The sequence below is a fragment of the Oncorhynchus keta genome, chromosome 12 (assembly GCF_023373465.1).
Source record: "Oncorhynchus keta strain PuntledgeMale-10-30-2019 chromosome 12, Oket_V2, whole genome shotgun sequence".
NCBI classification, from domain to species: Eukaryota; Metazoa; Chordata; class Actinopteri; order Salmoniformes; family Salmonidae; genus Oncorhynchus; species Oncorhynchus keta.
The window spans coordinates 35,559,755-35,584,754 of record NC_068432.1 but is presented as its reverse complement, the minus strand read 5'-3'; the positions used below and the strand labels follow the sequence as shown (position 1 = coordinate 35,584,754).

The window sequence follows — 25,000 nt, the reverse complement described above, 5'->3', positions numbered from 1 at the left end:
CCTGAGTAACATCACTCCCAAGCGTATTAACTATCAGCTAGCCTGAGTAACATCACTCCCAAGCGTATTAACCATCAGCTAGCCTGAGTAACATCACTCCCAAGCGTATTAACCATCAGCTAGCCTGAGTAACATCACTCCCAAGCGTATTAACCATGATGTATCATTTTCTCCCATAGTTAGTTATTGAAACAGTACATAGACATTTCAGGGGACTAAGAATGGCTCCCTTGGATAGTCATATGGCCCACATGTAGGTCAATATTGAAGCCGTGTGTTTTCCTGTGTGAATAGAAGAAACAAATGCCTAGGTTTCTAAAGCAGTAATGCTGCAAAATATATATATACTTCACTTCCAACAGTATGTAGAGATTTCTCTACAGTTGTAAAAAAAAAAAGAGACTAATAAATAGCACAATGGGCAACAACGGCAACACTTTATTTGAACTAGCCTCATAACTCTACATAAATGTTGTAAACATGTCACAGTTTCATGAACATTCTGACATTGGTTTGAAGGGCATTGATGGTGGCTAGTTCAAATAAAGTGTTACCACAAAAACAAACACTGTTATATGGCTTTAGATGGACAGAGCAGGACCCCCACCCTCCTAACCCTCTACTGTGAGGGAGAGAGTGACTCCTCCTCTCCTGCATAGGGCACTGTCTGTCCTTGTGTTCCCCCTTCATTTAGAGAGCCAATCAGCTTTCACAGAAAGCAACACCAGACCAGACCCTGCCCACTGGGACACTCTCTATCCCAGAGGTGGCAGTGGCATGGGCAAAAAGAGAGCAGACCCTGACCATCTCTCTCCCACTCGCCTTGCCCTCCTCCCGTGGTCCTGGCAGAGTGGCACTAGGCCATGGACATGTCTCTAGGTGTTGAGTGTCTATGTGGCAGTAGCAGCGTGTCACAGTTTGATATCCTGAGTCTCAGACATCTTGGCCAGGGTCTTCTTCACTCTCAGAGCTGTGAGGCGAGAGGCTGGGTTGTGGGCCCAGCACTCCGTCATCAGCTTCCCCATCTGTCTGAGACACTAAACACACAAACACACTGAGGTCAGAAATCATCATATACTGTATACTCATCACACACAGTAACCTATGTAAGAATATACTGATCTCAAGCATACAACACAATCACAAAGAGGCGGTCTCCTCACCTCATCACTGTTCCAGCGGTTGGCGAATGAGGGCCTCTGTCTCTTGATGCACACAACCTCCCTCATGTCCTCGTAGGAGGGGTCAGAGGACACCAGCTCATGGTAGGGCAGCTGGTACTCCTCTACGATGCCTATAGGACACAAGTCACATGGAGAGAGATGTTGGATCTCTACATACAGCATCATCACAGCTGAGATGGAGGTAAGATAATTCACAGACTGAAAGAAGGTAAAATAACTGAACAGTATTAAAAAACAACACTGAATAAGAACCTATACAAATCGGTCCAGCATTTTGGCAAATGTCTGAATGCCCATAAGGTCAAAGTTCACATCAGCTCACTTTACATATGAAAATTATATTAAACATTGTAAAGCAGAACATTGTGGGTCATGCCGGACCTCCAGAGACGCAGCGCCGGGCGATCTCCCAGAGGATGAGGCCGAAGCTGTACATGTCGGCCATGATGTAGGACTGGAAGTGGTTCCGGTTCAGACTCTCGTCCAGGACCTCTGGGGGCATGTAGCGCTTAGTGCCCACCCTGGTGTTGGGAGGGATGTCCACCTCGTTGGTGTCACTGAGAGAGGGAGGAGTAGGGGGAGAAAGATTGCATTTTTAAAGCAACACTGTCTTTGTATAAATGTGTATTGCCAGACTGATTCCATAGTTTGGACTGATGCTGATGTTTTTTACCAGGGGAAAGTATACAAAGATAACGGAGTAGAACTATTCTGCTCTATAAGGATGTTTTGTTATCTCTACACTCATGATCTGATGCATGGCACATGTCCCTTCCTGTCCTACCTGATGAATTTGACGGCCAGGCCCAGGTCAGCGATGCAGCAGGCCCCATTCTTCTTCACCAGGATGTTCTTGCTCTTCAGGTCTCTGTGGGCGATGGCTGGCTTGCCCTGGGTGCCAAAGATCTCTGTGTGGAGGTGACAGAGGCCTGACACTGAGGAGTAGGCCAGCCGCAGCATGGCCTTGATGTCCAGGGTGGTGGACTTGAGGTAGTCGTACAGAGATCCACTCTCATGGTAGTCTGTGATCAGGTAGAGCTGGGTCCACGAGCCTGTTCCCTTTATGTCTGCTGCTATGAAGCCTGGGTAGGGAGGAGACGGGGAGATCTTTGAGATAGAAAGACACACACCTACAGAGACACATACATGCAACGACACACACGCACGCACGCACGCACGCACGCACGCACGCACGCACGCACACACACACACACACACACACACACACACACACACACACACACACACACACAATACACTCACACACACACACATACACTCAATCTCTCCCTCTCTCATTACCCAGTATGTTCTCGTGTCTCATGAGGACAGTTTGGTAGATCTCTGTCTCTCTGAACCAGCTGGCCTCCTCGGTGGTGAAGAACACTTTGACGGCTACTCTCTCTCCTCTCCAGCGACCCATCCACACCTCCCCGTAGCGGCCCTTACCTATCTGCTTCACCATCTGAATCTGCTTGGCTATGGTGCGCTGCACCTGAGCACAGAAAAACACACACCGTCATCAATATCATCGTCCTCAACACTAATCACCAACATCTTCATATGCTATATCATTGTACGTCATTATCACAATTTCTACATCTAATTCAACATAACTAGCACATTGAGAGAGGAAAGTCTTTCTACAACACTGTATTGCTGGACTAATTCTCCATTGCAAGTAAGCATTTTGTTGGACATTTTTGTATACCATGTGTATCCTGTACATACATACAACTAATAAAACTTGGAACCTGGTTGCTGATGTGTGTGTGATGAGGTTCAGGTCTCACCAGCAGGGGGAGTCCTGATCCCGATCCAGAGCTCTGGGACTGTTCTATCAGGTCCTTCAGAGATTCTCCAGGAGGGATATAAGTCTCATCCTGCTCCAGACCAATACTGTAGCGAGGTCGCGACTCCTGGCGCTTATACCTGGAAGACACAGTGGTAAAGTCATCAGTAATACAAAGCTACAATTCTGCTAATAGCATTACATTGGTCTATGTTACCAATCTCCTCAGAGTCAAAGTCCATGTGTTTTCTCTCACCTGAAGTAACAGAAGACGATGATGAGTACCAAGACGATGCAGCACACTGTGACAGAGATGAAGAGAGCAATGGGGTGGATACTGCTGTCCACGTAATCTACAGCAGAGAGAGAGAGAGAGAGAGAAAGCGAGAGAGAAAGAGCAGTTAGTCTGCTCCACAGATCTAAACCTAACACAGGGTCACCTCAACAGCACCAGTTCTCCATTAACGTGTTTATAACAGTTAGATATTCCTTTGTACTCTCCAACAACCACCTCCCCTCTTCTCTTGTTCCTATCTCCCTCTTCTCCCCTCTTCTCTTGTTCCTATCTCCCTCTGCTCCCCTCTTCTCTTGTTCCCATCTCCCTCTTCTCCCCTCTTCTCTTGTTCCCATCTCCCTCTTCTCCCCTCTTCTCTTGTTCCCATCTCCCTATTCTCCCCTCTTCTCTTGTTCCCATCTCCCTCTTCTCCCCTCTTCTCTTGTTCCTATCTGCCTCTTCTCCCATCTTCTCTTGTTCCTATCTCCCTCTTCTCCCCTCTTCTCTTGTTCCCATCTCCCTCTTCTCCCCTCTTCTCTTGTTCCCATCTCCCTCTTCTCCCCTCTTCTCTTGTTCCTATCTGCCTCTTCTCTTGTTCCTATCTCCCTCTTCTCTTGTTCCTATCTGCCTCTTCTCTTGTTCCTATCTGCCTCTTCTCTTGTTCCTATCTGCCTCTTCTCTTGTTCCTATCTCCCTCTTCTCTTGTTCCTATCTGCCTCTTCTCTTGTTCCTATCTGCCTCTTCTCTTGTTCCTATCTGCCTCTTCTCTTGTTCCTATCTCCATCTTCTCTTCTCTTGTTCCTATCTCCCTCTTCTCTTGTTCCTATCTGCCTCTTCTCCCCTCTTCTCTTGTTCCTATCTCCCTCTTCTCTTGTTCCTATCTGCCTCTTCTCTTGTTCCTATCTGCCTCTTCTCTTGTTCCTATCTGCCTCTTCTCTTGTTCCTATCTGCCTCTTCTCTTGTTCCTATCTCCCTCTTCTCTTGTTCCTATCTGCCTCTTCTCTTGTTCCTATCTGCCTCTTCTTCTCTTGTTCCTATCTCCCTCTTCTCTTGTTCCTATCTGCCTCTTCTCTTGTTCCTATCTGCCTCTTCTCTTGTTCCTATCTGCCTCTTCTCTGCCTCTTCTCTTGTTCCTATCTGCCTCTTCTCTTGTTCCTATCTGCCTCTTCTCTTGTTCCTATCTGCCTCTTCTCTCTGTTCCTATCTGCCTCTTCTCTTGTTCCTATCTGCCTCTTCTCTTGTTCCTATCTGCCTCTTCTCTTGTTCCTATCTGCCTCTTCTCTTGTTCCTATCTGCCTCTTCTCTTGTTCCTATCTGCCTCTTCTCTTGTTCTATCTGCCTCTTCTCTTGTTCCTATCTGCCTCTTCTCTTGTTCCTATCTGCCTCTTCTCTTGTTCCTATCTGCCTCTTCTCTTGTTCCTATCTGCCTCTTCTCTTGTTCCTATCTGCCTCTTCTCTTGTTCCTATCTGCCTCTTCTCTTGTTCCTATCTGCCTCTTCTCTTGTTCCTATCTGCCTCTTCTCTTGTTCCTATCTGCCTCTTCTCTTGTTCCTATCTGCCTCTTCTCCCTATCTGCCTCTTCTCTTGTTCCTATCTCCCTCTTCTCTTGTTCCTATCTCCCTCCTCCTCTTGTTCCTATCCCCTCTTCTCTTGTTCCTATCTCTCCCTCTGTTCCTATCTGCCTCTTTTCTTGTTCCTATCTGCCTCTTCTTGTTCCTATCTCTCTTCCTTCTTTCTCTTGTTCCTATCTGCCTCTTTTCTTGTTCCTATCTGCCTCTTCTCCCTCTTCTCTTGTTCCTATCTCCCTCTTCTCTTGTTCCTATCTCCCTCCTATCTCCTCTTCTCTTGTTCCTATCTTCCTATCTGCCTCTTTTCTTGTTCCTATCTGCCTCTTCTCCTCCTATCTGCCTCTTCTCCTATCTTCTCTTGTTCCTATCTGCCTCTTCTCCCCTCCTCTTGTTCCTATCTCCCTCTTCTCCCTCTTCTCTTGTTCCCATCTCCCTCTTCTCCCCTCTTCTCTTGTTCCCATCTCCCTCTTCTCCCCTCTTCTCTTGTTCCTATCTGCCTCTTCTCTTGTTCCTATCTGCCTCTTCTCTTGTTCTATCTGCCTCTTCTCTTGTTCCTATCTGCCTCTTCTCTTGTTCCTATCTGCCTCTTCTCTTGTTCCTACTCCTATCTGCCTCTTCTCTTGTTCCTATCTGCCTCTTCTCTTGTTCCCATCTCCTCTTCTCCCCTCTTCTCTTGTTCCTATCTCCCTCTTCTCTTGTTCCTATCTGCCTCTTCTCCCCTCTTCTCTTGTTCCTATCTGCCTCTTCTCTTGTTCCTATCTGCCTCTTCTCTTGTTCCTATCTGCCTCTTCTCTTGGTCCTATCTCCCTCTTCTCTTGTTCCTATCTCCCTCTTCTCTTGTTCCTATCTGCCTCTTCTCTTGTTCCTATCTGCCTCTTCTCTTGTTCCTATCTGCCTCTTCTCTTGTCCTATCTGCCTCTTCTCTTGTCCCTATCTGCCTCTTCTCTTGTTCCTATCTGCTTCTTCTCTTGTTCCTATCTGCCTCTTCTCTTGTTCCTATCTGCCTCTTCTCTTGTTCCTATCTGCCTCTTCTCTTGTTCCTATCTGCCTCTTCTCTTGTTCCTATCTGCCTCTTCTCTTGTTCCTATCTGCCTCTTCTCTTGTTCCTATCTGCCTCTTCTCTTGTTCCTATCTGCCTCTTCTCTTGTTCCTATCTCCCTCTTCTCTTGTTCCTATCTGCCTCTTCTCTTGTTCCTATCTGCCTCTTCTCTTGTTCCTATCTGCCTCTTCTCCCCTCTTCTCTTGTTCCTATCTCCCCCACCTCCCCTCTTCTCTTGTTCCTATCTCCCTCTGCTCCCCTCTTCTCTTGTTCCTATCTCCCCCTGCTCCCCTCTTCTCTTGTTCTTATCTCCCTCTGCTCCCCTCTTCTCTTGTTCTTATCTCCCCCTGCTCCCCTCTTCTCTTGTTCCTATCTCCCCCTGCTCCCCTCGTCTCTTGTTCCTATCTCCCCCTGCTCCCCTCTTCTCTTGTTCCTATCTCTCCCTGCTCCCCTCTTCTCTTGTTCCTATCTCTCCCTGCTCCCCACTTCTCTTGTTCCTATCTCCCCCTGCTCCCCTCTTCTCTTGTTCCTATCTCTCCCTGCTCCCCACTTCTCTTGTTCCTATCTCTCCCTGCTCCCCTCTTCTCTTGTTCCTATCTCTCCCTGCTCCCCACTTATCTTGTTCCTATCTCTCCCTGCTCCCCTCTTCTCTTGTTCCTATCTCTCCCTGCTCCTCTCTCAGTTTGTGGTCGATCACATCCCCTTCCTGAATCTCACAGATCCGGTGTCACACTGACATCGCCATGGCAAATCCTGAAGCCCAGTGCTGCCCTTTCTGCCAGCCTTTCTCTTTCTGCCAGCCTTTCTGCCAGCCTTTCTCTTTCTGCCAGCCTTTCTCTTTCTGCCAGCCTTTCTCTTTCTGCCAGCCTTTCTGCCAGCCTTTCTCTTTCTGTCAGCCTTTCTCTTTCTGCCAGCCTTTCTGCCAGCCTTTCTCTTTCTGCCAGCCTTTCTCTTTCTGCCAGCCTTTCTGCCAGCCTTTCTCTTTCTGCCAGCTCTTTCTGCCAGCCTTTCTGCCAGCCTTTCTCTTTCTGCCAGCCTTTCTGCCAGCCTTTCTGCCAGCCTTTCTCTTTCTGCCAGCCTTTCTGCCAGCCTTTCTGACAGCGTCCTGTAAATCATTCCCACACATACTGTACACATGAAAATAGACACACACACAGAAATAATCTCATTTTACAATTTGCCACATTTGACAAATCAATCTGTCTTTGTGTGTGTGCGCGACTGTTGGTGTGTAGCTAGAGGAGTGACAGATGGACAGATATCTCACATCCGTGGCGGGGCAGGAAACTCAAGCAGGCCCTGGGGAGAGGCTGTCCTTTTCATTAGAGGGTGAGAGAACAAGCCAAGCCTGCTGGCTCCATTTCATCTGCCTCCCTCTGCCTCTCCCCAGCTTCCCCCGTCTCCTCCTGCCCCAGAGCAGCACACGCTACTCCAGCCAGCACTACACTGTGGTTTGTAACAGTTTAAACTCTTACTACCCATCACACCCTTGTGCAGGCTGAGGGAGCCACTCTGAAAGCCACTCGCGCACAAGAGTTTCAGGAGTTTCAGTGTGTTGACTGGGTGGAATTGTGTGTCTTACCAGGGGTCGTCAGTGTGTTGACGGGGTGGAATTGTGTGTCTTACCAGGGGTCGTCAGTGTGTTGACTGGGTGGAATTGTGTGTCTTACCAGGGGTCGTCAGTGTGTTGACTGGGTGGAATTGTGTGTCTTACCAGGGTCGTCAGTGTTGACCAGGTCAGTGTGTTGACTGGGTGGAATTGTGTCTCTTACCAGTCAGTGTGTTGACGGGGTGGAATTGTGTCTCTTACCAGGGGTCGTCAGTGTGTTGACTGGGTGGAATTGTGTCTCTTACCAGGGTCGTCAGTGTGTTGACTGGGTGGAATTGTGTCTCTTACCAGGGGTCGTCAGTGTGTTGACTGGGTGGAATTGTGTCTCTTACCAGGGGTCGTCAGTGTGTTGACTGGGTGGTGTGTCTCTTACCAGGGGTCGTCAGTGGTTGACTGGGTGGAATTGTGTCTCTTACCAGGGTCGTCAGTGTGTTGACTGGGTGGAATTGTGTCTCTTACCAGGGGTCGTCAGTGTGTTGACTGGGTGGAATTGTGTGTCTTACCAGGGGTCGTCTTGACTGGGTGGAATTGTGGTCTTACCAGGGTCGTCAGTGTGTTGACTGGGTGGAATTGTGTGTCTTACCAGGGGTGTCAGTGTGTTGACTGGGTGGAATTGTGTCTCTTACCAGGGGTCGTCAGTGTGTTGACTGGGTGGAATTGTGTCTCTTACCAGGGGTCGTCAGTGTGTTGACGGGGTGGAATTGTGTGTCTTACCAGGGGTCGTCAGTGTGTTGACTGGGTGGAATTGTGTGTCTTACCAGGGGTCGTCAGTGTGTTGACTGGGTGGAATTGTGTGTCTTACCAGGGGTCGTCAGTGTGTTGACGGGGTGGAATTGTGTCTCTTACCAGGGGTCGTCAGTGTGTTGACTGGGTGGAATTGTGTCTCTTACCAGGGGTCGTCAGTGTGTTGACTGGGTGGAATTGTGTCTCTTACCAGGGGTCGTCAGTGTGTTGACTGGGTGGAATTGTGTCTCTTACCAGGGGTCGTCAGTGGGGGTAAAGTAGGATGCAGGTCTGTATTGCAGTAGTCCTGGTCTGTACAGCACTCCACAGCCCTCCTCCGATGGGGACCCCCGTTGTCCTGTTGTGGCACACCATAAACACACTGTTACATCTACACAACCCGACTAAACAACAGTTTGAAGGACTATAGGCTTTTTACAATGTTGCTTATTTATGGTGAAGAATCTGTGATCTACACAAGACTGGTATGACACATTGCTGTCATTGTACATACGGTCTGATTTTAAGAGATTGCTTGGAGAGATCTACTGAGTCAGATGGTTTATAACGACTTACACGAGCTTATACATTTGGTTTGCCTGTGCTTCTACAGTGACTGCCTGCACTTCATGGCTTTGCCATATACGCCACACACACAGCATACTTACCCTGCACTGGAACTCTAAGCCTACCAGCCCCAGACATCCAGAGGTCAGCACAGGGAGACTTCCCTCTTCTTCCTCCACCATGGTGAAGCAACAACCATCAGTCCTGGAGAGATACCATGATCATCACCACCACCACTAGCCTCATCATTACATCTTGATCATCACCACCATCATCCATTGTCAACAATCGTTCAACATAATATGAGAGGATTTTACTATCTCAGCTATTTTATAATGACACATTTCATGGTGCTGAGAAGGTTATATCAACCATCTAAATCTAATGTAATAAACACTATTATACGTGGCTGGAGACATTCAAATGTTGCATTTGCATTTAGTCATTTAGCAGACGCTTGGGTCGGGGTGTAGGGTTGGGGTGTAGGGTCGGGGTGTAGAGTTGGGGTGTGGGGTCGGGGTGTAGAGTTGGGGTGTAGGGTCGGGGTGTAGGGTTGGGGTGTAGGGTCGGGGTGTAGAGTTGGGGTGTAGGGTCGGGGTGTAGGGTCGGGGTGTAGAGTTGGGGTGTAGGGTTGGGGTTGGGGTGTAGGGTTGGGGTGTAGGGTTTGGGTGTAGGGTTGGGGTGTAGAGTTGGGGTGTAGAGTTGGGGTGTAGGGTTGGGGTGTAGGGTCGGGGTGTAGGGTTGGGGTGTAGAGTTGGGGTGTAGGGTTGGGGTGTAGGGTTGGGGTGTAGAGTTGGGGTGTAGGGTTGGGGTGTAGGGTCGGGGTGTAGAGTTGGGGTGTAGGGTCGGGGTGTAGAGTTGGGGTGTAGGGTTGGGGTTGGGGTGTAGGGTTGGGGTGTAGGGTTTGGGTGTAGAGTTGGGGTGTAGGGTTGGGGTGTAGGGTCGGGGTGTAGGGTTGGGGTGTAGGGTTGGGGTGTAGGGTTGGGGTGTAGGGTCGGGGTGTAGGGTTGGGGTGCAGGGTCGGGGTGTAGAGTTGGGGTGTAGGGTCGGGGTGTAGGGTCGGGGTGTAGAGTTGGGGTTGGGGTGTAGGGTTGGGGTGTAGGGTTTGGGTGTAGGGTTGGGGTGTAGAGTTGGGGTGTAGGGTCGGGTGTAGGGTCAGGGTGTAGAGTTGGGGTGTAGGGTTGGGGTGTAGAGTAGGGTTGGGGTTTGGGTGTAGGGGTGGGGTGTAGAGTTGGGGTGTAGGGTCGGGGTGTAGGGTCGGGTGTAGAGTTGGGGTGTAGGGTCGGGGTGTAGAGTTGGGGTGTAGGGTCGGGGTGTAGAGTTGGGGTGTAGGGTCGGGGTGTAGGGTTGGGGTTGGGGTGTAGGGTTGGGGTGTAGAGTTGGGGTGTAGGGTCGGGGTGTAGGGTTGGGGTGTAGAGTTGGGGTGTAGGGTTGGGGTTGGGGTGTAGGGTTGGGGTTGGGGTGTAGAGTTGGGGTGTAGGGTTGGGGTGTAGGGTTGGGGTGTAGGGTTTGGGTGTAGGGTTGGGGTGTAGGGTTGGGGTGTAGGGTTTGGGTGTAGAGTTGGGGTGTAGGGTTGGGGTGTAAGGGTTGGGGTGTAGGGTTGGGGTGTAGGGTTGGGGTGTAGGGGTTGGGGTGTAGGGTTGGGGTGTAAGGGTTGGGGTGTAGGGTTGGGGTGTAGGGTTGGGGAGTAGGGTTGGGGTGTAGGGTTGGGGTGTCGGGTTGGGGTGTAGGGTTGGGGTGTAGGGTTGGGGTGTAGGGTGGGGGTGTAGGGTTGGGGTGTAGGGTTGGGGTGTCGGGTTGGGGTGTAGGGTTGGGGTGTAGGGTTGGGGTGTAGGGTTGGGGTGTCGGGTTGGGGTGTAGGGTTGGGGTGTAGGGTTGGGGTGTAGGGTTGGGGTGTAGGGTAGTTCCTCTTGCTGCTCCATAGGAAAGCACTCTGGTCTTGTAGTGGACGCGAGCTGCGACTGGAAGCCAGTGGAGTGTACATAGGAGCAGGATGACATGGACAAGCTTGGGAAGGTTGAACACCATGCGGGCTGCAGCGTTCTGGTGAAGTTGCAGGGTTTTGATGGAGCCCAGCCAACAGCGAGCTGCAGGACTCCAGCTGGGAGATGACAAGTGTCTGGATTATGACATACGCCGTTTCCTGTGTGGGGTAGGACTCTACGGATGTTGTAGAGCATGAACATGCAGGAGCGAGTCAATGATTTAATGTTTGCAGAGAATGACAGGGTGTTGTCCAGGGTCACGCCAAGGTTCTTTGCACTCTGGGAGGGTGACACTGTGGAGTTGTCAACCGTGATGGAGAGGTCTTTGGGCAGGCAGGCCTTACCCGGAAGGAAGAGCAGCTCTGCCTTGTCGAGGTTGAGCTTGAGGTGGTGGGACGACATCCAAGCTGATATACAGTATCTGCCAGACACGCAGAGATGTGTGTCACCATCTGGGTGTCAGAAGGAGGGAAGGAGAAAATTATTTGAGTGTCATCCACATAGCAATGATAGGTGAGACCGTGTGAGGATATGACGGAACCGAGTGACTTGGTGTACAGAGAGAAGAGGAGAGTGCCTAGAACCGAGCCCTCGGGGACACAAGTAGTGAGAGTACGTGGTACAAACACAGATCCTCTACACGTCACCTGGTAGGAGCGGCCTGCCAGGTAGGATGCAATCCAAGAGTGTAGAAAGTCTGAGACACCCAGACCTGAGAGGGTGGAGAGGAGGATCTGATAGAGCCTGAGACACCCAGCCCTGAGAGGGTGGAGAGGAGGATCTGATAGAGCCTGAGACACCCAGCCCTGAGAGGGTGGAGAGGAGGATCTGATAGAGCCTGAGACACCCAGCCCTGAGAGGGTGGAGAGGAGGATCTGATAGAGCCTGAGACACCCAGCCCTGAGAGGGTGGAGAGGAGGATCTGATAGAGCCTGAGACACCCAGCCCTGAGAGGGTGGAGAGGAGGATCTGATAGAGCCTGAGACACCCAGCCCTGAGAGGGTGGAGAGGAGGATCTGATAGAGCCTGAGACACTCAGCCCTGAGAGGGTGGAGAGGAGGATCTGATAGAGCCTGAGACACCCAGCCCTGAGAGGGTGGAGAGGAGGATCTGATAGAGCCTGAGACACCCAGCCCTGAGAGGGTGGAGAGGAGGATCTGATAGAGCCTGAGACACCCAGCCCTGAGAGGGTGGAGAGGAGGATCTGATAGAGCCTGAGACACCCAGCCCTGAGAGGGTGGAGAGGAGGATCTGATAGAGCCTGAGACACCCAGCCCTGAGAGGGTGGAGAGGAGGATCTGATAGAGCCTGAGACACCCAGCCCTGAGAGGGTGGAGAGGAGGATCTGATAGAGCCTGAGACACCCAGCCCTGAGAGGGTGGAGAGGAGGATCTGATAGAGCCTGAGACACCCAGCCCTGAGAGGGTGGAGAGGAGGATCTGATAGAGCCTGAGACACCCAGCCCTGAGAGGGTGGAGAGGAGGATCTGATAGAGCCTGAGACACCCAGCCCTGAGAGGGTGGAGAGGAGGATCTGATAGAGCCTGAGACACCCAGCCCTGAGAGGGTGGAGAGGAGGATCTGATGGTTCACAGTGTCGAAGGCAGAGAGTCAGGTTTGGCAGTGCAGAGAGCCTCTGTGAGAAGAGCAGTCTTGGTTGAGTGACCTGTCTTGATATTCATTCTGAGAGAGATAACGAGAGAGTTGATCAGAGACAGCACGCTCTTTTGGAAAGTAAAGAAAGAAGGGATACAGGTCTATAGTTTTTGACGTCAGATGAGTTGAGTGTTGGTTTCTTGAGGAGGGGAGCGAGGGGACGCAGCCAGTTGTCTGGAATGAGTTGATGAGGGAAGTGAGGAATGGGAGGTCTCCAGAGATGGGGTCAAGAGGCCAGACCTCACTAGTCGCAGGGCATAAATCAATCTGTGATAATGCATGTATTTAAATCATTTTTTTAATTTTTTTATTTTACCTTTATTTAACCAGGCAAGTCAGTTAAGAACATATTCTTATTTTCAATGACGGCCTGGGAACAGTGGGTTAACTGCCTGTTCAGGGGCAGAACAACAGATTTGTACCTTGTCAGCTCGGGGGTTTGAACTCGCAACCTTCCGGTTACTAGTCCAACGCTCTAACCACTAGGCTACGCTGCCCCCCCTAATATCCCATTGCCCGCTGAGTTAATGTCTTCCACAGTGGCTGTGACACACTGTGACACATTTGGAGTTCCTGATAAATCCACCAGTGTATTTTTGTTCAGTTAATTGGCGTTTTATAGGATAATAACACATTGCATCTGTTGTGTAATCATGAACGTAAGCTAATAGATCCAGCTGATTCTAAGATGGTTTGAAAATCACACACCAACCATAGTGGCAACACAGTTCTATTTGTGTGTGTGTGTGTGTGTGTGTGTGTGTGTGTGTGTGTGTGTGTGTGTGTGTGTGTGTGTGTGTGTGTGTGTGTGTGTGTGTGTGTGTGTGTGTGTGTGTGTGTGTGTGTGTGTGTGTGTGTGTGTGTGTAATATACCTGCAGGTATTGTTGGAGTCTTCAGAACAGTGAGGGTAACAGTGACACCAGAGGATCCTCTGTGCTGGAGCCAGGGCTGTACTCCCACCCTCCTCCTTCCTGCTGTCTGACCTGTCTCTTACAGGGTTCCTCAGTAGCACTATGGTATCCAACACATTGGCTGCAGGGACACAGAGAGGGGACAGACCAGGTTTAGCGACAGGACAGACCAGGCTTAGATCCAGGACAGACCAGACATAGACCCATGATAGACCAGACAAATAGTAGCAGTCAAAAGTTTGGACACACCTACTCATTCAAGGGTTTTTCTTTATTTTTACTCCTTTCTACATTGTAGAATAATAGTGAATACCTAAAAACTATGAAATAACATATATGGAATCATGTAGTAGCCAAAAGTACTAAACAAATCTAAATATATTTAAGATTTTTCAAAGTAGCCACCCTTGGCCTTGATGACAGCTTTAATCTTGGCATTCTCTCAACCAACTTCACCTGGAATGCTTTTCCTTCACTCTGCGGTCGAACTCATCCCAAACCATCTCAATTGGATTGAGGTTGGGTGATTGTGGAGGCCAGGTCATCTGATGCAGCACTCCATCACTCTCCTTCTGGTAAATAGCCTTTACACAGCCTGGAGGTGTGTTGGGTCATTTTCCCGTTGAAAAACAAATGATAGTCCCACAAAGTGCAAACCAGATGGGATGGCCTATCGCTGCAGAATGCTGTGGTAGCCATGCTGGTTAAATGCAAATTGAATTCTAAATAAATCACTGACACTGTCACCAGCAAAGCACCACCACACTTCCTCCTCCATGCTTCATTGTGTGAACCACACATGCGGAGATCATCCGTTCACCTACTCCGTGTCTCACAAAGGCAGCGTTTTTTAAAAACAGTCGCAAATTTCGACTCATCAGACCAAAGGACCGATTTCCACCAGTCTAATGTCCATTGCTCGTGCTTCTTGGCCTAAGCAAGTCTATATTGGTGTCCTTTAGTAGTGGTTTCTTTGAAGCAATTCGACTATGTAGGCCTGATTCATGCAGTCTCCTCTGAACAGTTGATGTTGAGATGTGTCTGTTACTTGAACCCTGTGAAGCATTTATTTGGGCTGTAATTTCTGAGTCTGGTAACTCTAATGAAGGTATCCTCTGCAGCAGAGGTAACTCTGGGTCTTCCTTTCCTGTGGCGGTCCACATGAGAGCCAGTTTCATCATAGCACTTAATGGATTTTGCGACTGCACTTGAAGAAACTTTCAAAGTTCTTGAAATTGTCCGTATTGACTGACCTTCTTGTCTTAAAGTAATGATGAACTGTCATTTAGCTTTGCTTATTTGAGCTGTTCTTTCCATAATATGGACTTTGGTCTTTTACCAAATCAGTCTATCTTCCCACCCTACCTTGTCACAACACAACTGATTGACTCAAACGCATTTGGAACAAAATAAATTCTACAAATTAACTTTTAACAAGGCGCAACTGTTAATTTAAATGCATTACAGGTGACTACCTCATGAAGCTGGTTGAGAGAATGCCAAGTGTGTGCAAAGCTGTCATCAAGGCAAAGGGTGGCTACATTGAAGAATCTCAAATATAAAATATAAGAATAAAGAAAAACCCTTGAATGAGTGAGTGTGTCCAAACTTTTGACTGGTACTGTCGACCCAGGACAGACCAGACATAGACCCAGGACAGACCAGACATAGACCCAGGACAGACCAGACATAGACCCAGGACAGACCAGACATAGACCCAGGACAGACCAGACATAGACCCAGGACAGACCAGACATAGACCCAGGACAGACCAGACATAGACCCAGGACAGACCAGACATAGACCCAGGACAGACCAGACATAGACCCAGGACAGACCAGACATAGACCCAGGACAGACCAGACATAGACCCAGGACAGACCAGACATAGACCCAGGACAGACCAGACATAGACCCAGGACAGACCAGACATAGACCCAGGACAGACCAGACAATAACCCAGGACAGACCAGACATAGACCCAGGACTGACCAGACATAGACCAAGGACTGACCAGACATAGACCCAGGACAGACCAGACATAGACCCAGGACAGACCAGACATAGACCCAGGATAGACCAGACATAGACCCAGGACAGACCAGACATAGACCCAGACAGAACCCGTGACACTTTCTCCACTCTTCAACTCACTCTTTCCAGACAGGCTTGAAAAATCTAAACGGTGACAGTGTCTGGTGAAAGCTACCCTGCTGTTCTTTTTCACCTCAATGTTCCTGCCTGAGACTGGAACAGCAATGCCCTGCTAGGGCTACAGTTAGTATACACAGCAAGACTGGAGAACTCTCACAAGAAATACCTAGTGCTCTGTGTGTGTGTGGCGGTCTCAAGAGCAGTTCTGTAACGAGTGTGTGGCATGTCCTTTCAATATCCAAGGCCATATATCTCACACTCGTTTTGGCAGAGCAGCTCAATGGAAACGTTGCGGCTGTACCTTTGTTTACGATGTTACATAGCCCCCAAATGAATACTTATACCTCACTATCAATATGAGCAGTATATCCTATACAAGAATGAATATAATCCAAAACAATTATAATATTCTATGAATATTCATACTGTGTGAATATGTTGTTGGAGACCGCCTTATTAAGTTGCCATTTTATATTTACAATAGGGAATATAAAACATGAATGATCTAAGTGAAGATTGTGTTCGTTTTTGATGATCATGTTTTGCAAATGAGTATTTTATTGTGTTTTTTTATTGATGTGTGTGTTTGTAATGTGCAGGGCTCATTTGAAAAAGAGACTTGATCTCAATATGACACCCTGTTAAAGTAAAGCTTAATCAAATAAAACATATAGCAGCTTTAACATTTTAGTACTCCCTCCCTCCCTCCCAGAGAGAGAGAGAGAGAGAGAGAGAGAGAGAGAGAGAGAGAGAGAGAGAGAGAGAGAGAGAAAGACAGAGAGAGGGAGAGAGAGAGGGAGAGAGAGAGAGAGAGAGAGAGAGAGAGAGAGAGAATAGAGAGAGAGAGAGAGAGAGAGAGATAAGAGAGGGAAGAGAGAGAGAGAGAGAGAGAGAGAGAGAGAGAGAGAGAGAGAGAGAGAGAGAGAGAGAGAGAGAGAGAGAGAGAGAGAGAGAGAGAGAGAGAGAGAGAGAGAGAGAGAGAGAGAGAGAGAGAGGAGAAAGAGAGAGAGAGAGAGAGAGAGAGAGAGAGAGAGAGAGAGAGAGAGAGAGAGAGAGAGAGAGAGAGAAAGAGAGAGAGAGAGAGAGAGAGAGAGAGAGAGAGAGAGAGAGAGAGAGAGAGAGAGAGAGAGAGAGAGAGAGAGAGAGAGAGAGAGAGAGAGAGAGAGAGAGAGAGAGAGAGAGAGAGAAGAGAGAGAGAGAGAGAGAGAGGGAGAGAGAAAGAGAGAGAGAGAGAGAGAGGGAGAGAGAAAAAGAGGGAAGTCTTTTAACAGGACTCAGACAGTTTTACTGTGGGTTATCCAGCAGAGCCCAGCTACACCCTCACAAGTGTTTCATCCAGACTACAATAACACAGAATAGGGCAGGCTTAACCACGGAGCAAAACAAAGTACCTTCTCCCCCTCTTAGCCTTTCAGCCATTCAGCCTGCTACACCAGAGAGAGGCGGTATAGGGCTGAGTGCTCAGAGCACCTCGACTAGTGACTACAACAACCTTCAGAGAGGCAGCGGTCATCAAGCCTATATTACACGATGTTACACGTCTCATATGAGTAATAATAAACACAAAGTGGTCATGACTGATGACAAAACAGAGAAAACAGACATGCTCTATCTGTCATAAGCGCTATATGATTCCACTTACTGCAAACCAGAGCAATGATGGACCAAGACTTAAATGGTCACTGTTTGTGCTCCCTGGTAATACTATTAAGAGGAGGAGGAGGAGGAGTGAGCTTAGGTCATCCAGAGCATGAACTACTGCACCACAGTCTCCCTGTAGGTCCTAAACCAACATCCCCACTCCAGCCAGCCATCAACAGCAATATATGTATCCACTTACACTGAGGTAAATATTGTGTTCGTTACTACCTCGACCCTGCAAGTGTTAACAGTACCTCTCTGACCAGCTGTTTTTTATTCAGCTGCTTATACACAAATCCACTAGTGTGTTTTGATTATGAGAAATGTATGTGCCAGTATTATAGTCTTGGGCTCCCGAGTGGCACAGCGGTCTAATGCACTGCATCTCAGCGCAAGAGGTGTCACTACAGTCCCTGGTTCGAATTCAGGCTGCATCACATCTGGCCGTTATTGAGAGTCCCATAGGGCAGCGCACAATTGGCCCAGCGTCATCCGGGTTTGGCCGGGGTAGGCCGTCATTGTAAATAATAGTTTGTTCTTAACTGACTTTCTTAGTTAAATAAAGGAAAACAAATAAAATTATAATTCTCATCCTGAGTAGACACCTGACAGAGGAACATTCTTCACCATTTCTACATGGACTCAATAAATTCCCAATGAATTCTAATGAGTATCGGACAGCCACTATTCAATAGAGTAAGTACAGTTGGACCAATGGCCACCATGGGCCCCTGTTGTCCGAGAGCCAATCAGATGAGAGGCAGGGGCAGTATGGGAAGAGATTGATCAGTTTATTGTCTGGATGGAGAGCCCATGAGAACCCCTAGGTCATGTCCCCCTCCATTCTCTGTCTCTCTTCCCATTCTCTCGCCTTCCCTCTTTCTCTCTTTATTATGATGCTATTGATCTAGTATTGATCCAGACATAGTAATTCATTGCTCTGGTCAATGGCAGTCAGTTCATCAGCCAAATGAAAAACAAAACTTTAAATCTGGACAAGACATTTTCAGTACAGTAAAGTCAGTACAGACCAGGTTTTGGAACTGGTTCAGGGAACAGAACCAAAAAACAGATTTTTTTTTGTTGAGGAACAGAATCAAAAACAGGACAGTGATCTACATTGTTTTAGAGCAGAACCGTTATTTTAAAAGCATGGGAACTGGATAATAACTCTATTTTGAGTTCCGGGGATTTTTTTCCAGTCCCACAAAAAAATTAACAAAGTGCCTATGCAAAGCCCTCAAGGAGTCACTCAGAAACGTTTTCCAGTATCCACCTGACAGATGAAAATCGTTGCCTGTGTGTGTGTGTGTGTGTGTGTGTGTGTGTGTGTGTGTGTGTGTGTGTGTGTGTGTGTGTGTGTGTGTGTGTGTGTGTGTGTGTGTGTGTGTGTGTGTGTGTGTGTGTGTGTGTGTGTGTGTGTGTGCAGGCTACTTGCCCCTCCCCCTACTATAGCCTACTGACGTTACAAGTGTGATTCAGAAATTAAGTAGAACAAATTTTGAATTAGAGAAGAATGCATTCACTTTTTAAATGATAGATAAGGATACTATAGTTATCACGTTTCACAAAGGATTTTATTCACTACATTTGAAATCTAGTGCCACTCTGCATACACAACCTTGTTAGCTAGCTAGCTCTCGTCCAACATTACGCCAACTCTCGGGAGTTCAAAGACTTTCAAAGAAGGTGTTATGTTCTGTTAATTACTGATGTCCCCTTTAAGGATGGAGCACCCATGGTCATGCGCAGTGTTGTTCTATGTTATTCTGGTACTAACTCGTTTGAGTAAATGTGAAGCTCCAGTTCAATTGCTTGTATTCCGAGTCTTTCTTATTACATAAATAAGTACTAAGTGTTAAGACACTACAATGGCGACGAGGATGATTACCTGCAGTGTGCATCACGAATACAGATGGAGTTCGTAGGAAGAGAGGAAGATTTTGACCCTGTAGCACAACAGCTAGCAAGCAGTGAAGACGTGGGGAGAGCTGACGAGAACGAGGCGGCAGATCAAAGAGCCGTGGAGCCGGAGGTAAAGAGAATGGCTAGCATTGGGAAAATAGATGTGTTTGATGACACGCAAGAAAACTGGGCAACTTACATTGCTGATAACAAAAGAGTACCAGCGTTGTTGAGTTTAATTGGCCCAAAAACATACAGTTTGCTAAGAGATCTGACTGCCCCTCTGAAGCCCTCGAATAAAACATTCACAGAGATTGTGGAGATATTGCAAAATCACCTATCACCTAAACCACTCCTCATCGCGGAACGTTTTCGTTTCCACAAGAGAGATCAGAATGAGGGGGAGGGTGTTAGCACATATGTAGCAGTGTTGAAGAAACTGTCTGAACATTGCCAGTTGGGAGAGAACCTAAATGACACATTAAGGGATAGATTTGTTTGTGGACTGAAACATGAACACATTCAAAAACGTTCGCTCACAGAATCAGAGCTCACGTTTGCAAAGGCTGTTGAAATTGCTGTGGCTATGGAAATCGCGACTAAAGATGCATTTGAGTTGCAAAGTAAAAGAAGTACTGACCTGTCACAAATTTCCCTGCACAAGTTTTCACGCAGTCGACAGCGCCCCCGTGTGGCCGAAAAATGCAACAGGTGTGACAGAGATGGTCACAGAGCAGAGGACTGCCGTTTCAAAGATGAAATTTGTCACAAATGCAGTAGAAGGGGGCACATTCAAAGAGCATGCAAAGCAAAATTCAGTCACAACAGGAAAACTGAGAAAATGAAAGGGTCTGTGAATGCACTAGCAGAGAACAGTGGCAGTGATTCAGATGAAGATTAATTGGTACAATGGAGTTAAACACAGTGACTTCTCCCAGCAGTAGCATAATATGGGTGACACCAGATATAGAAGGCAAACCCCTCAAAATGGAGCTGGACACAGGATCTGCAGTGTCTATAATTTCCACTACTGTCTACAATGAGCACTTTAAGGCTATCAAGCTGAAGAACACAAATGTGTTGCTGAAGACATACTCAGGAGAGAGATTGAGCCCAATGGGGGCGTTGCAGGTCAGAGTGCATTATGGGGGGCAAACACAGCAGTTACAGCTGTATGTGGTGCCTGGAACTGGCCCCCCATTATTTGGCAGGGAATGGCTTTCAAAAATAAAGCTGAACTGGTGTGACTTGAAAATACTCCACACGTTCCAGTCCAAAGAGAATGGTACAGACCAAACACTGGAACACTTGCGGAAGAAATACAACACAGTTTTCAGTGACCAGATGGGAACAGTAAAAGGCTTCACAGCAAAACTTGTACTAAGAGATGATGCAACCCCCAAATTCTGCAAAGCCAGATCTGTTCCATACTCCCTGAGACCAAAGGTGGAAGCGGAAATCGATCGCTTGCAGGATACAGGGATCCTGACGAAAGTGGACAGAAGCGAATGTGCCACACCCATAGTTCCTATTGTGAAGAAAGACGGGTCTGTTAGAATGTGTGGGGACTTCAAGGTAACTGTGAATTCAATGTTGCATGTGGACCAATACCCCCTACCACACCTGGATGACATCTTTGCTGCACTAGCTGGTGGGAAACACTTCAGTAAAATCGATCTGAAACAGGCTTACCTGCAGCTACCGGTTGAAGAGAGTTCCAAACAGTACCTGACAATAAACACACACAAAGGTCTATACAGGTATAACCGCCTGGTTTTTGGCATTGCATCAGCCCCAGCCATTTGGCAACGAACTATTGACCAGATTTTGCAAGAAATCCCAGGAACCCAGTGTATCCTGAATGACATGATCATAACAGGACGCACCGACAAAGAGCACCTGGCTAACCTGGAAGAGGTCCTGAAAAGACTGAAAGAGTATGGTCTACAGGCAAACTTAAAGAAGTGTGAGTTCTTCAAAGACAAGATTGTCTTCTGTGGACATGAGATTGACTGTAATGGATTGCACAAAACACAGGACAAAATCGAGGCAGTGGTACAGGCACCACGACCACAAAATATCACAGAAGTGAGATCTTTCACGGGACTGATCAATTACTACAGAAGATTCCTCCCAAACCTTTCAGCAGTACTCCAGCCTCTAAATCAGCTCCTGGAAAAGAATAGGACATGGCGGTGGACAGCGCAGTGTGAAAATGCATTTTTGGAGGCAAAACGGCTCATAACATCTGAACAGGTCCTGATGCATTACGACCCTGAAATGCCAGTGAAGTTAGCTTGTGATGCGTCCCCTTATGGCATAGGTGCCGTCCTTTCACACACACTGAAAGATGGGTCAGAGAGGCCAGTTGCATTCGCGTCATGAACATTGAATGATGCAGAGAAAAACTACTCACAAATCGACAAAGAAGCACTGGCACTAGTGTGGGGCGTCAAGAAATTCCACGCATACCTATATGGCAAGCGTTTCACTCTGGTTACAGATCACCAGCCGTTGCTTTCCATTTTCAGCCCAAAGAAAGGCATTCCGGCAATGACAGCAGCCAGGTTACAGCGATATGCCCTGTTCCTTGCCAGTCATATGTATGACATTGAGTTTAAGCCGTCATCCCTCCACACAAATGCAGATGGATTATCCAGACTGCCATGTACAAGAGAAAGACAAAGGAGGGTGGATGCAGTGGACATGTTCCATACCACTCAGCTCGAGGCACTACCGGTCACAAGCACAGTTATCAAACAGGAGACAAGGAAAGATGTGACCTTGTCACAAGTGTACACCTACACCATGTCAGGATGGCCAGCTACTGGCAGAAAGGAGCTGACTCCGTATTTCCAGCGGAGAAACGAAATTACAACGTACCAAGGATGTTTGATGTGGGGAATGAGAGTCATGATACCTCAGAAATGCCAACATCTAGTTTTGCAGCAATTACATGAAGGTCATGTTGGAATTGTCAAAATGAAGCTGCTCGCAAGGAGCCACTTCTGGTGGCCAGGTCTGGATCAACAGATAGAAAACATGGCGAAGAACTGTAGCGGATGTTTGGAAACCCTTCACATGCCTGCTCCTGTCCCAGTCCACCCATGGGAATGGCCCGCAGAGCCATGGCAGAGAATTCATGTGGACTACGCTGGTCCCTTTGAAAAGCACATGTTTCTGGTTATAGTGGATGCCCATTCCAAATGGCCAGAGGTGTTTTGCACGGACTCCTCCACCTCAGCTCAGACGATAGAGTGTCTCAGAACAACGTTTGCACGCTTCGGTTTGCCACTGCAGCTGGTAAGTGACAACGCACAAGCTTTTGTAAGTGACGAGTTTACAAGATTCATGACAGTAAATGGAATCAAACACTCAACCTCAGCTCCATACCACCCTGCCACCAATGGGCTGGCAGAACGCTTTGTGCAAACCCTAAAGCAAGGACTCCGTGCAGCAAAACGAGACGAAGGGACTTTGCAAACAAAACTGGCCAAGTTCCTGGACTCCTACCGAAACACTCCACATGCCACGACAAATGAAAGCCCAGCCGCACTGATGTTCGGGAGGCCTCTCCGCACACAGCTGGACATCATGAAGCCAAACAGGCGTAATGAAGTGCTGAACAAACAAGCCAAGATGCTCTCCGGTGGCCGGGAGCGCCATCTCCAAACAGGACAGGAAGTGATGGTGCGAGACTACAGAAGAGGAGGGAAATGGATAAGAGGGGCCGTACACACACAAACAGGACCCAGAACTTACCAGGTTCAAGTGAACCCAGACATAATGTGGCGGCGTCACATTAACCAAATGCATTCCACGGAAAACAGCACAACAATCAAGAGAGAACAGGCACAGAGAGATCCTGGGAGTGACACACAGGGAACTGTAAAGAGACCCCAGGCACAGAGAGCTCCTGAGAGGACCAGGGTGTAGGGACGGTGGGGCAGTAAAGAGACCCCAGGCTGAAAGAAGGGAACGTGTTGATGAAGGTGCTGCTATAGCAGAAGCTATAATGGAACAAGCACACACTGAGGATGTTCAGGAGCCTCCAGACATTCTGAGGCGCTACCCAGAACGAAGGCACCGTCCACCAGACAGACTAGACTTATAAACAAACAAACAAAAACTAACTGTTCAAGTTCAAATTAAAAGATGCAAAATAACTACAACAAGTTCTGGGAAATGTTTCAGTTGTGGTTTGGTAAAAGTAACTCTGATTGTATAAGAGAAGGAATGTTATGTTCTGTTAATTACTGATGTCCCCTTTAAGGATGAAGCGCCCTTGGTCATGCACAGTATTGTTCTATGTTATTCTGGTACTAACTCGTTTGAGTAAATGTGAAGCTCCAGTTCAATTGCTTGTATTCCGAGTCTTTCTTATTACATAAATAAGTACTAAGTGTTAAGACACTACAGAAGGAATATAATTTTGTGGGCCTAATTCAGATAATGCATGTTATAACAAGATACCAAGTGCTTCAAGTCAAGCCTCTTCGCCCAGCCTCTCTCGCTCAAAATGTCAGTCAGATCTTATGCCCTATACTGGTCTGTCCAACGACTATAGCTTGCCCACTCCATATAGCAAGCTACTCTATCTGCACTGAGTGGTGAAGTAATTTAGTGTCCAGCTAAATGTAAAAAAATATATATATTTCAGAGATTGAAAAAGTTACAGAAAGGAACTATATAAACCGTTATTTTTTACCGGTTCAGAACATCATTCCACGGAACGGAATGGAAAAATGAATAGTTCCGTTCAGAACGAAATTCCGGTTCCAACCCCTGGTACAGACGTAATATTATGTAAATAGGCAACAGTACAGCATTGGTACGGTATGCCGTAAGGACTAACTGTAACCATTGAAAACAGTTTGTAAGTGTGTGTGTGTGTGTGTGTGTGTGTGTGTGTGTGTGTGTGTGTGTGTGTGTGTGTGTGTGTGTGTGTGTGTGTGTGTGTGTGTGTGTGTGTGTGTGTGTGTGTGTGTGTGTGTGTGAGATTCATGAGTGCAGAATCAGAAGAGAGCTGAGCAGACATATCCAGTCAGTGTGTTCCCTTAAGAGCAGAACACTCTGTCCACTCTAATCTAAGCACCCTGGCAGAGGAGGGGTCTGGGCCCATGGCTGTGGCCTTGGATGCACTGGCTATCACACATTCCTTTTCATGTGTGTATCTGTTGTGCATAAGAAGGGACCCTTTTATGAGTTTATCAGTGCTGTGACTCTGTCCAGATAGTTTTTTGTTTGATAGAAACTCACGTAAAGGCAGAGAAAGGGGGACAGAATGGACAGAGACTCCTTCCCCCACTGCTGCAGGCTGGCTACAGGAACGTTCCATCCATTCCAAGTACCTGTTGTCATTTTTCCTGCGAGGGAAAGATAACCCCCTTTGGCATAAAACAGGAAAAATCCCAGACCCCGGGGTTAGAGACATGGAGTAAAACTACAGGCTAGGAGAGCTGCTTAGTCTCTCACTAAGATCCATTTGATCACACACTACTGTACCTCTCTCCATGTACAGTCTACTCCCCACTTCTTATGGACTCACTGAGGGATTGGGGTCTGAGCAGACCCATGGCCCGGTGTAGAGCACACTGACTCAACCCATATATTACAGGACTACATGCCTACCCCCCTGGCCTCTGGTTGGTTTAGAGGTCAACACAGAGGCTGTTAAGGGTCCATGGTTGAGTTTGGGTCACCTCCTTGGGGCAGATAGAGAGAATGTGGTTGGGGGGCGTCTGCTGGGGTGTGTAAGGGCAAGTTTGTTAGGTTTATTGGCCAGTGGTTACTGTATGTCAGCCAGGTTTTTACAGAGTATATGGGGTGTAAACACAGCAGGAGGGCTAGGTAGGTAGACTCCATCTCCGTTAAATTAAATATGTTTAATACACACTCATTTAACAAAGGGGATTTCTTTCTATATCTCTCTAGTATAGAATGTGTCAACTGAGCACTAACAGCTCCCTCTGTCCCTCTATACTGGTAATGT

At 47.8% G+C, this 25,000-nt stretch overlaps 1 protein-coding gene across 2 annotated transcripts in view; it reads right to left on the bottom strand.

The window, feature by feature from the left end:
- LOC118372848 (bone morphogenetic protein receptor type-1B-like) overlaps positions 1-25,000 on the bottom strand; it is a 194,908-nt gene that overhangs the window by 491 nt on the left and 169,417 nt on the right. For both annotated transcript variants that reach the window (XM_052458140.1, XM_052458141.1), the window contains 10 exons: positions 13,270-13,429; positions 8,858-8,960; positions 8,445-8,547; positions 3,233-3,329; positions 2,978-3,116; positions 2,487-2,679; positions 1,969-2,266; positions 1,566-1,741; positions 1,164-1,294; positions 1-1,037 (listed from right to left, as the gene is read on the bottom strand). The exon at positions 1-1,037 is cut by the window's left edge and continues 491 nt beyond it. In XM_052458140.1, coding sequence (XP_052314100.1) covers positions 912-1,037; positions 1,164-1,294; positions 1,566-1,741; positions 1,969-2,266; positions 2,487-2,679; positions 2,978-3,116; positions 3,233-3,329; positions 8,445-8,547; positions 8,858-8,960; positions 13,270-13,429 — 1,526 coding nt within the window. In that variant the 3' untranslated portion in view covers positions 1-911. The remainder of the gene's footprint in view (positions 1,038-1,163; positions 1,295-1,565; positions 1,742-1,968; positions 2,267-2,486; positions 2,680-2,977; positions 3,117-3,232; positions 3,330-8,444; positions 8,548-8,857; positions 8,961-13,269; positions 13,430-25,000) is intronic.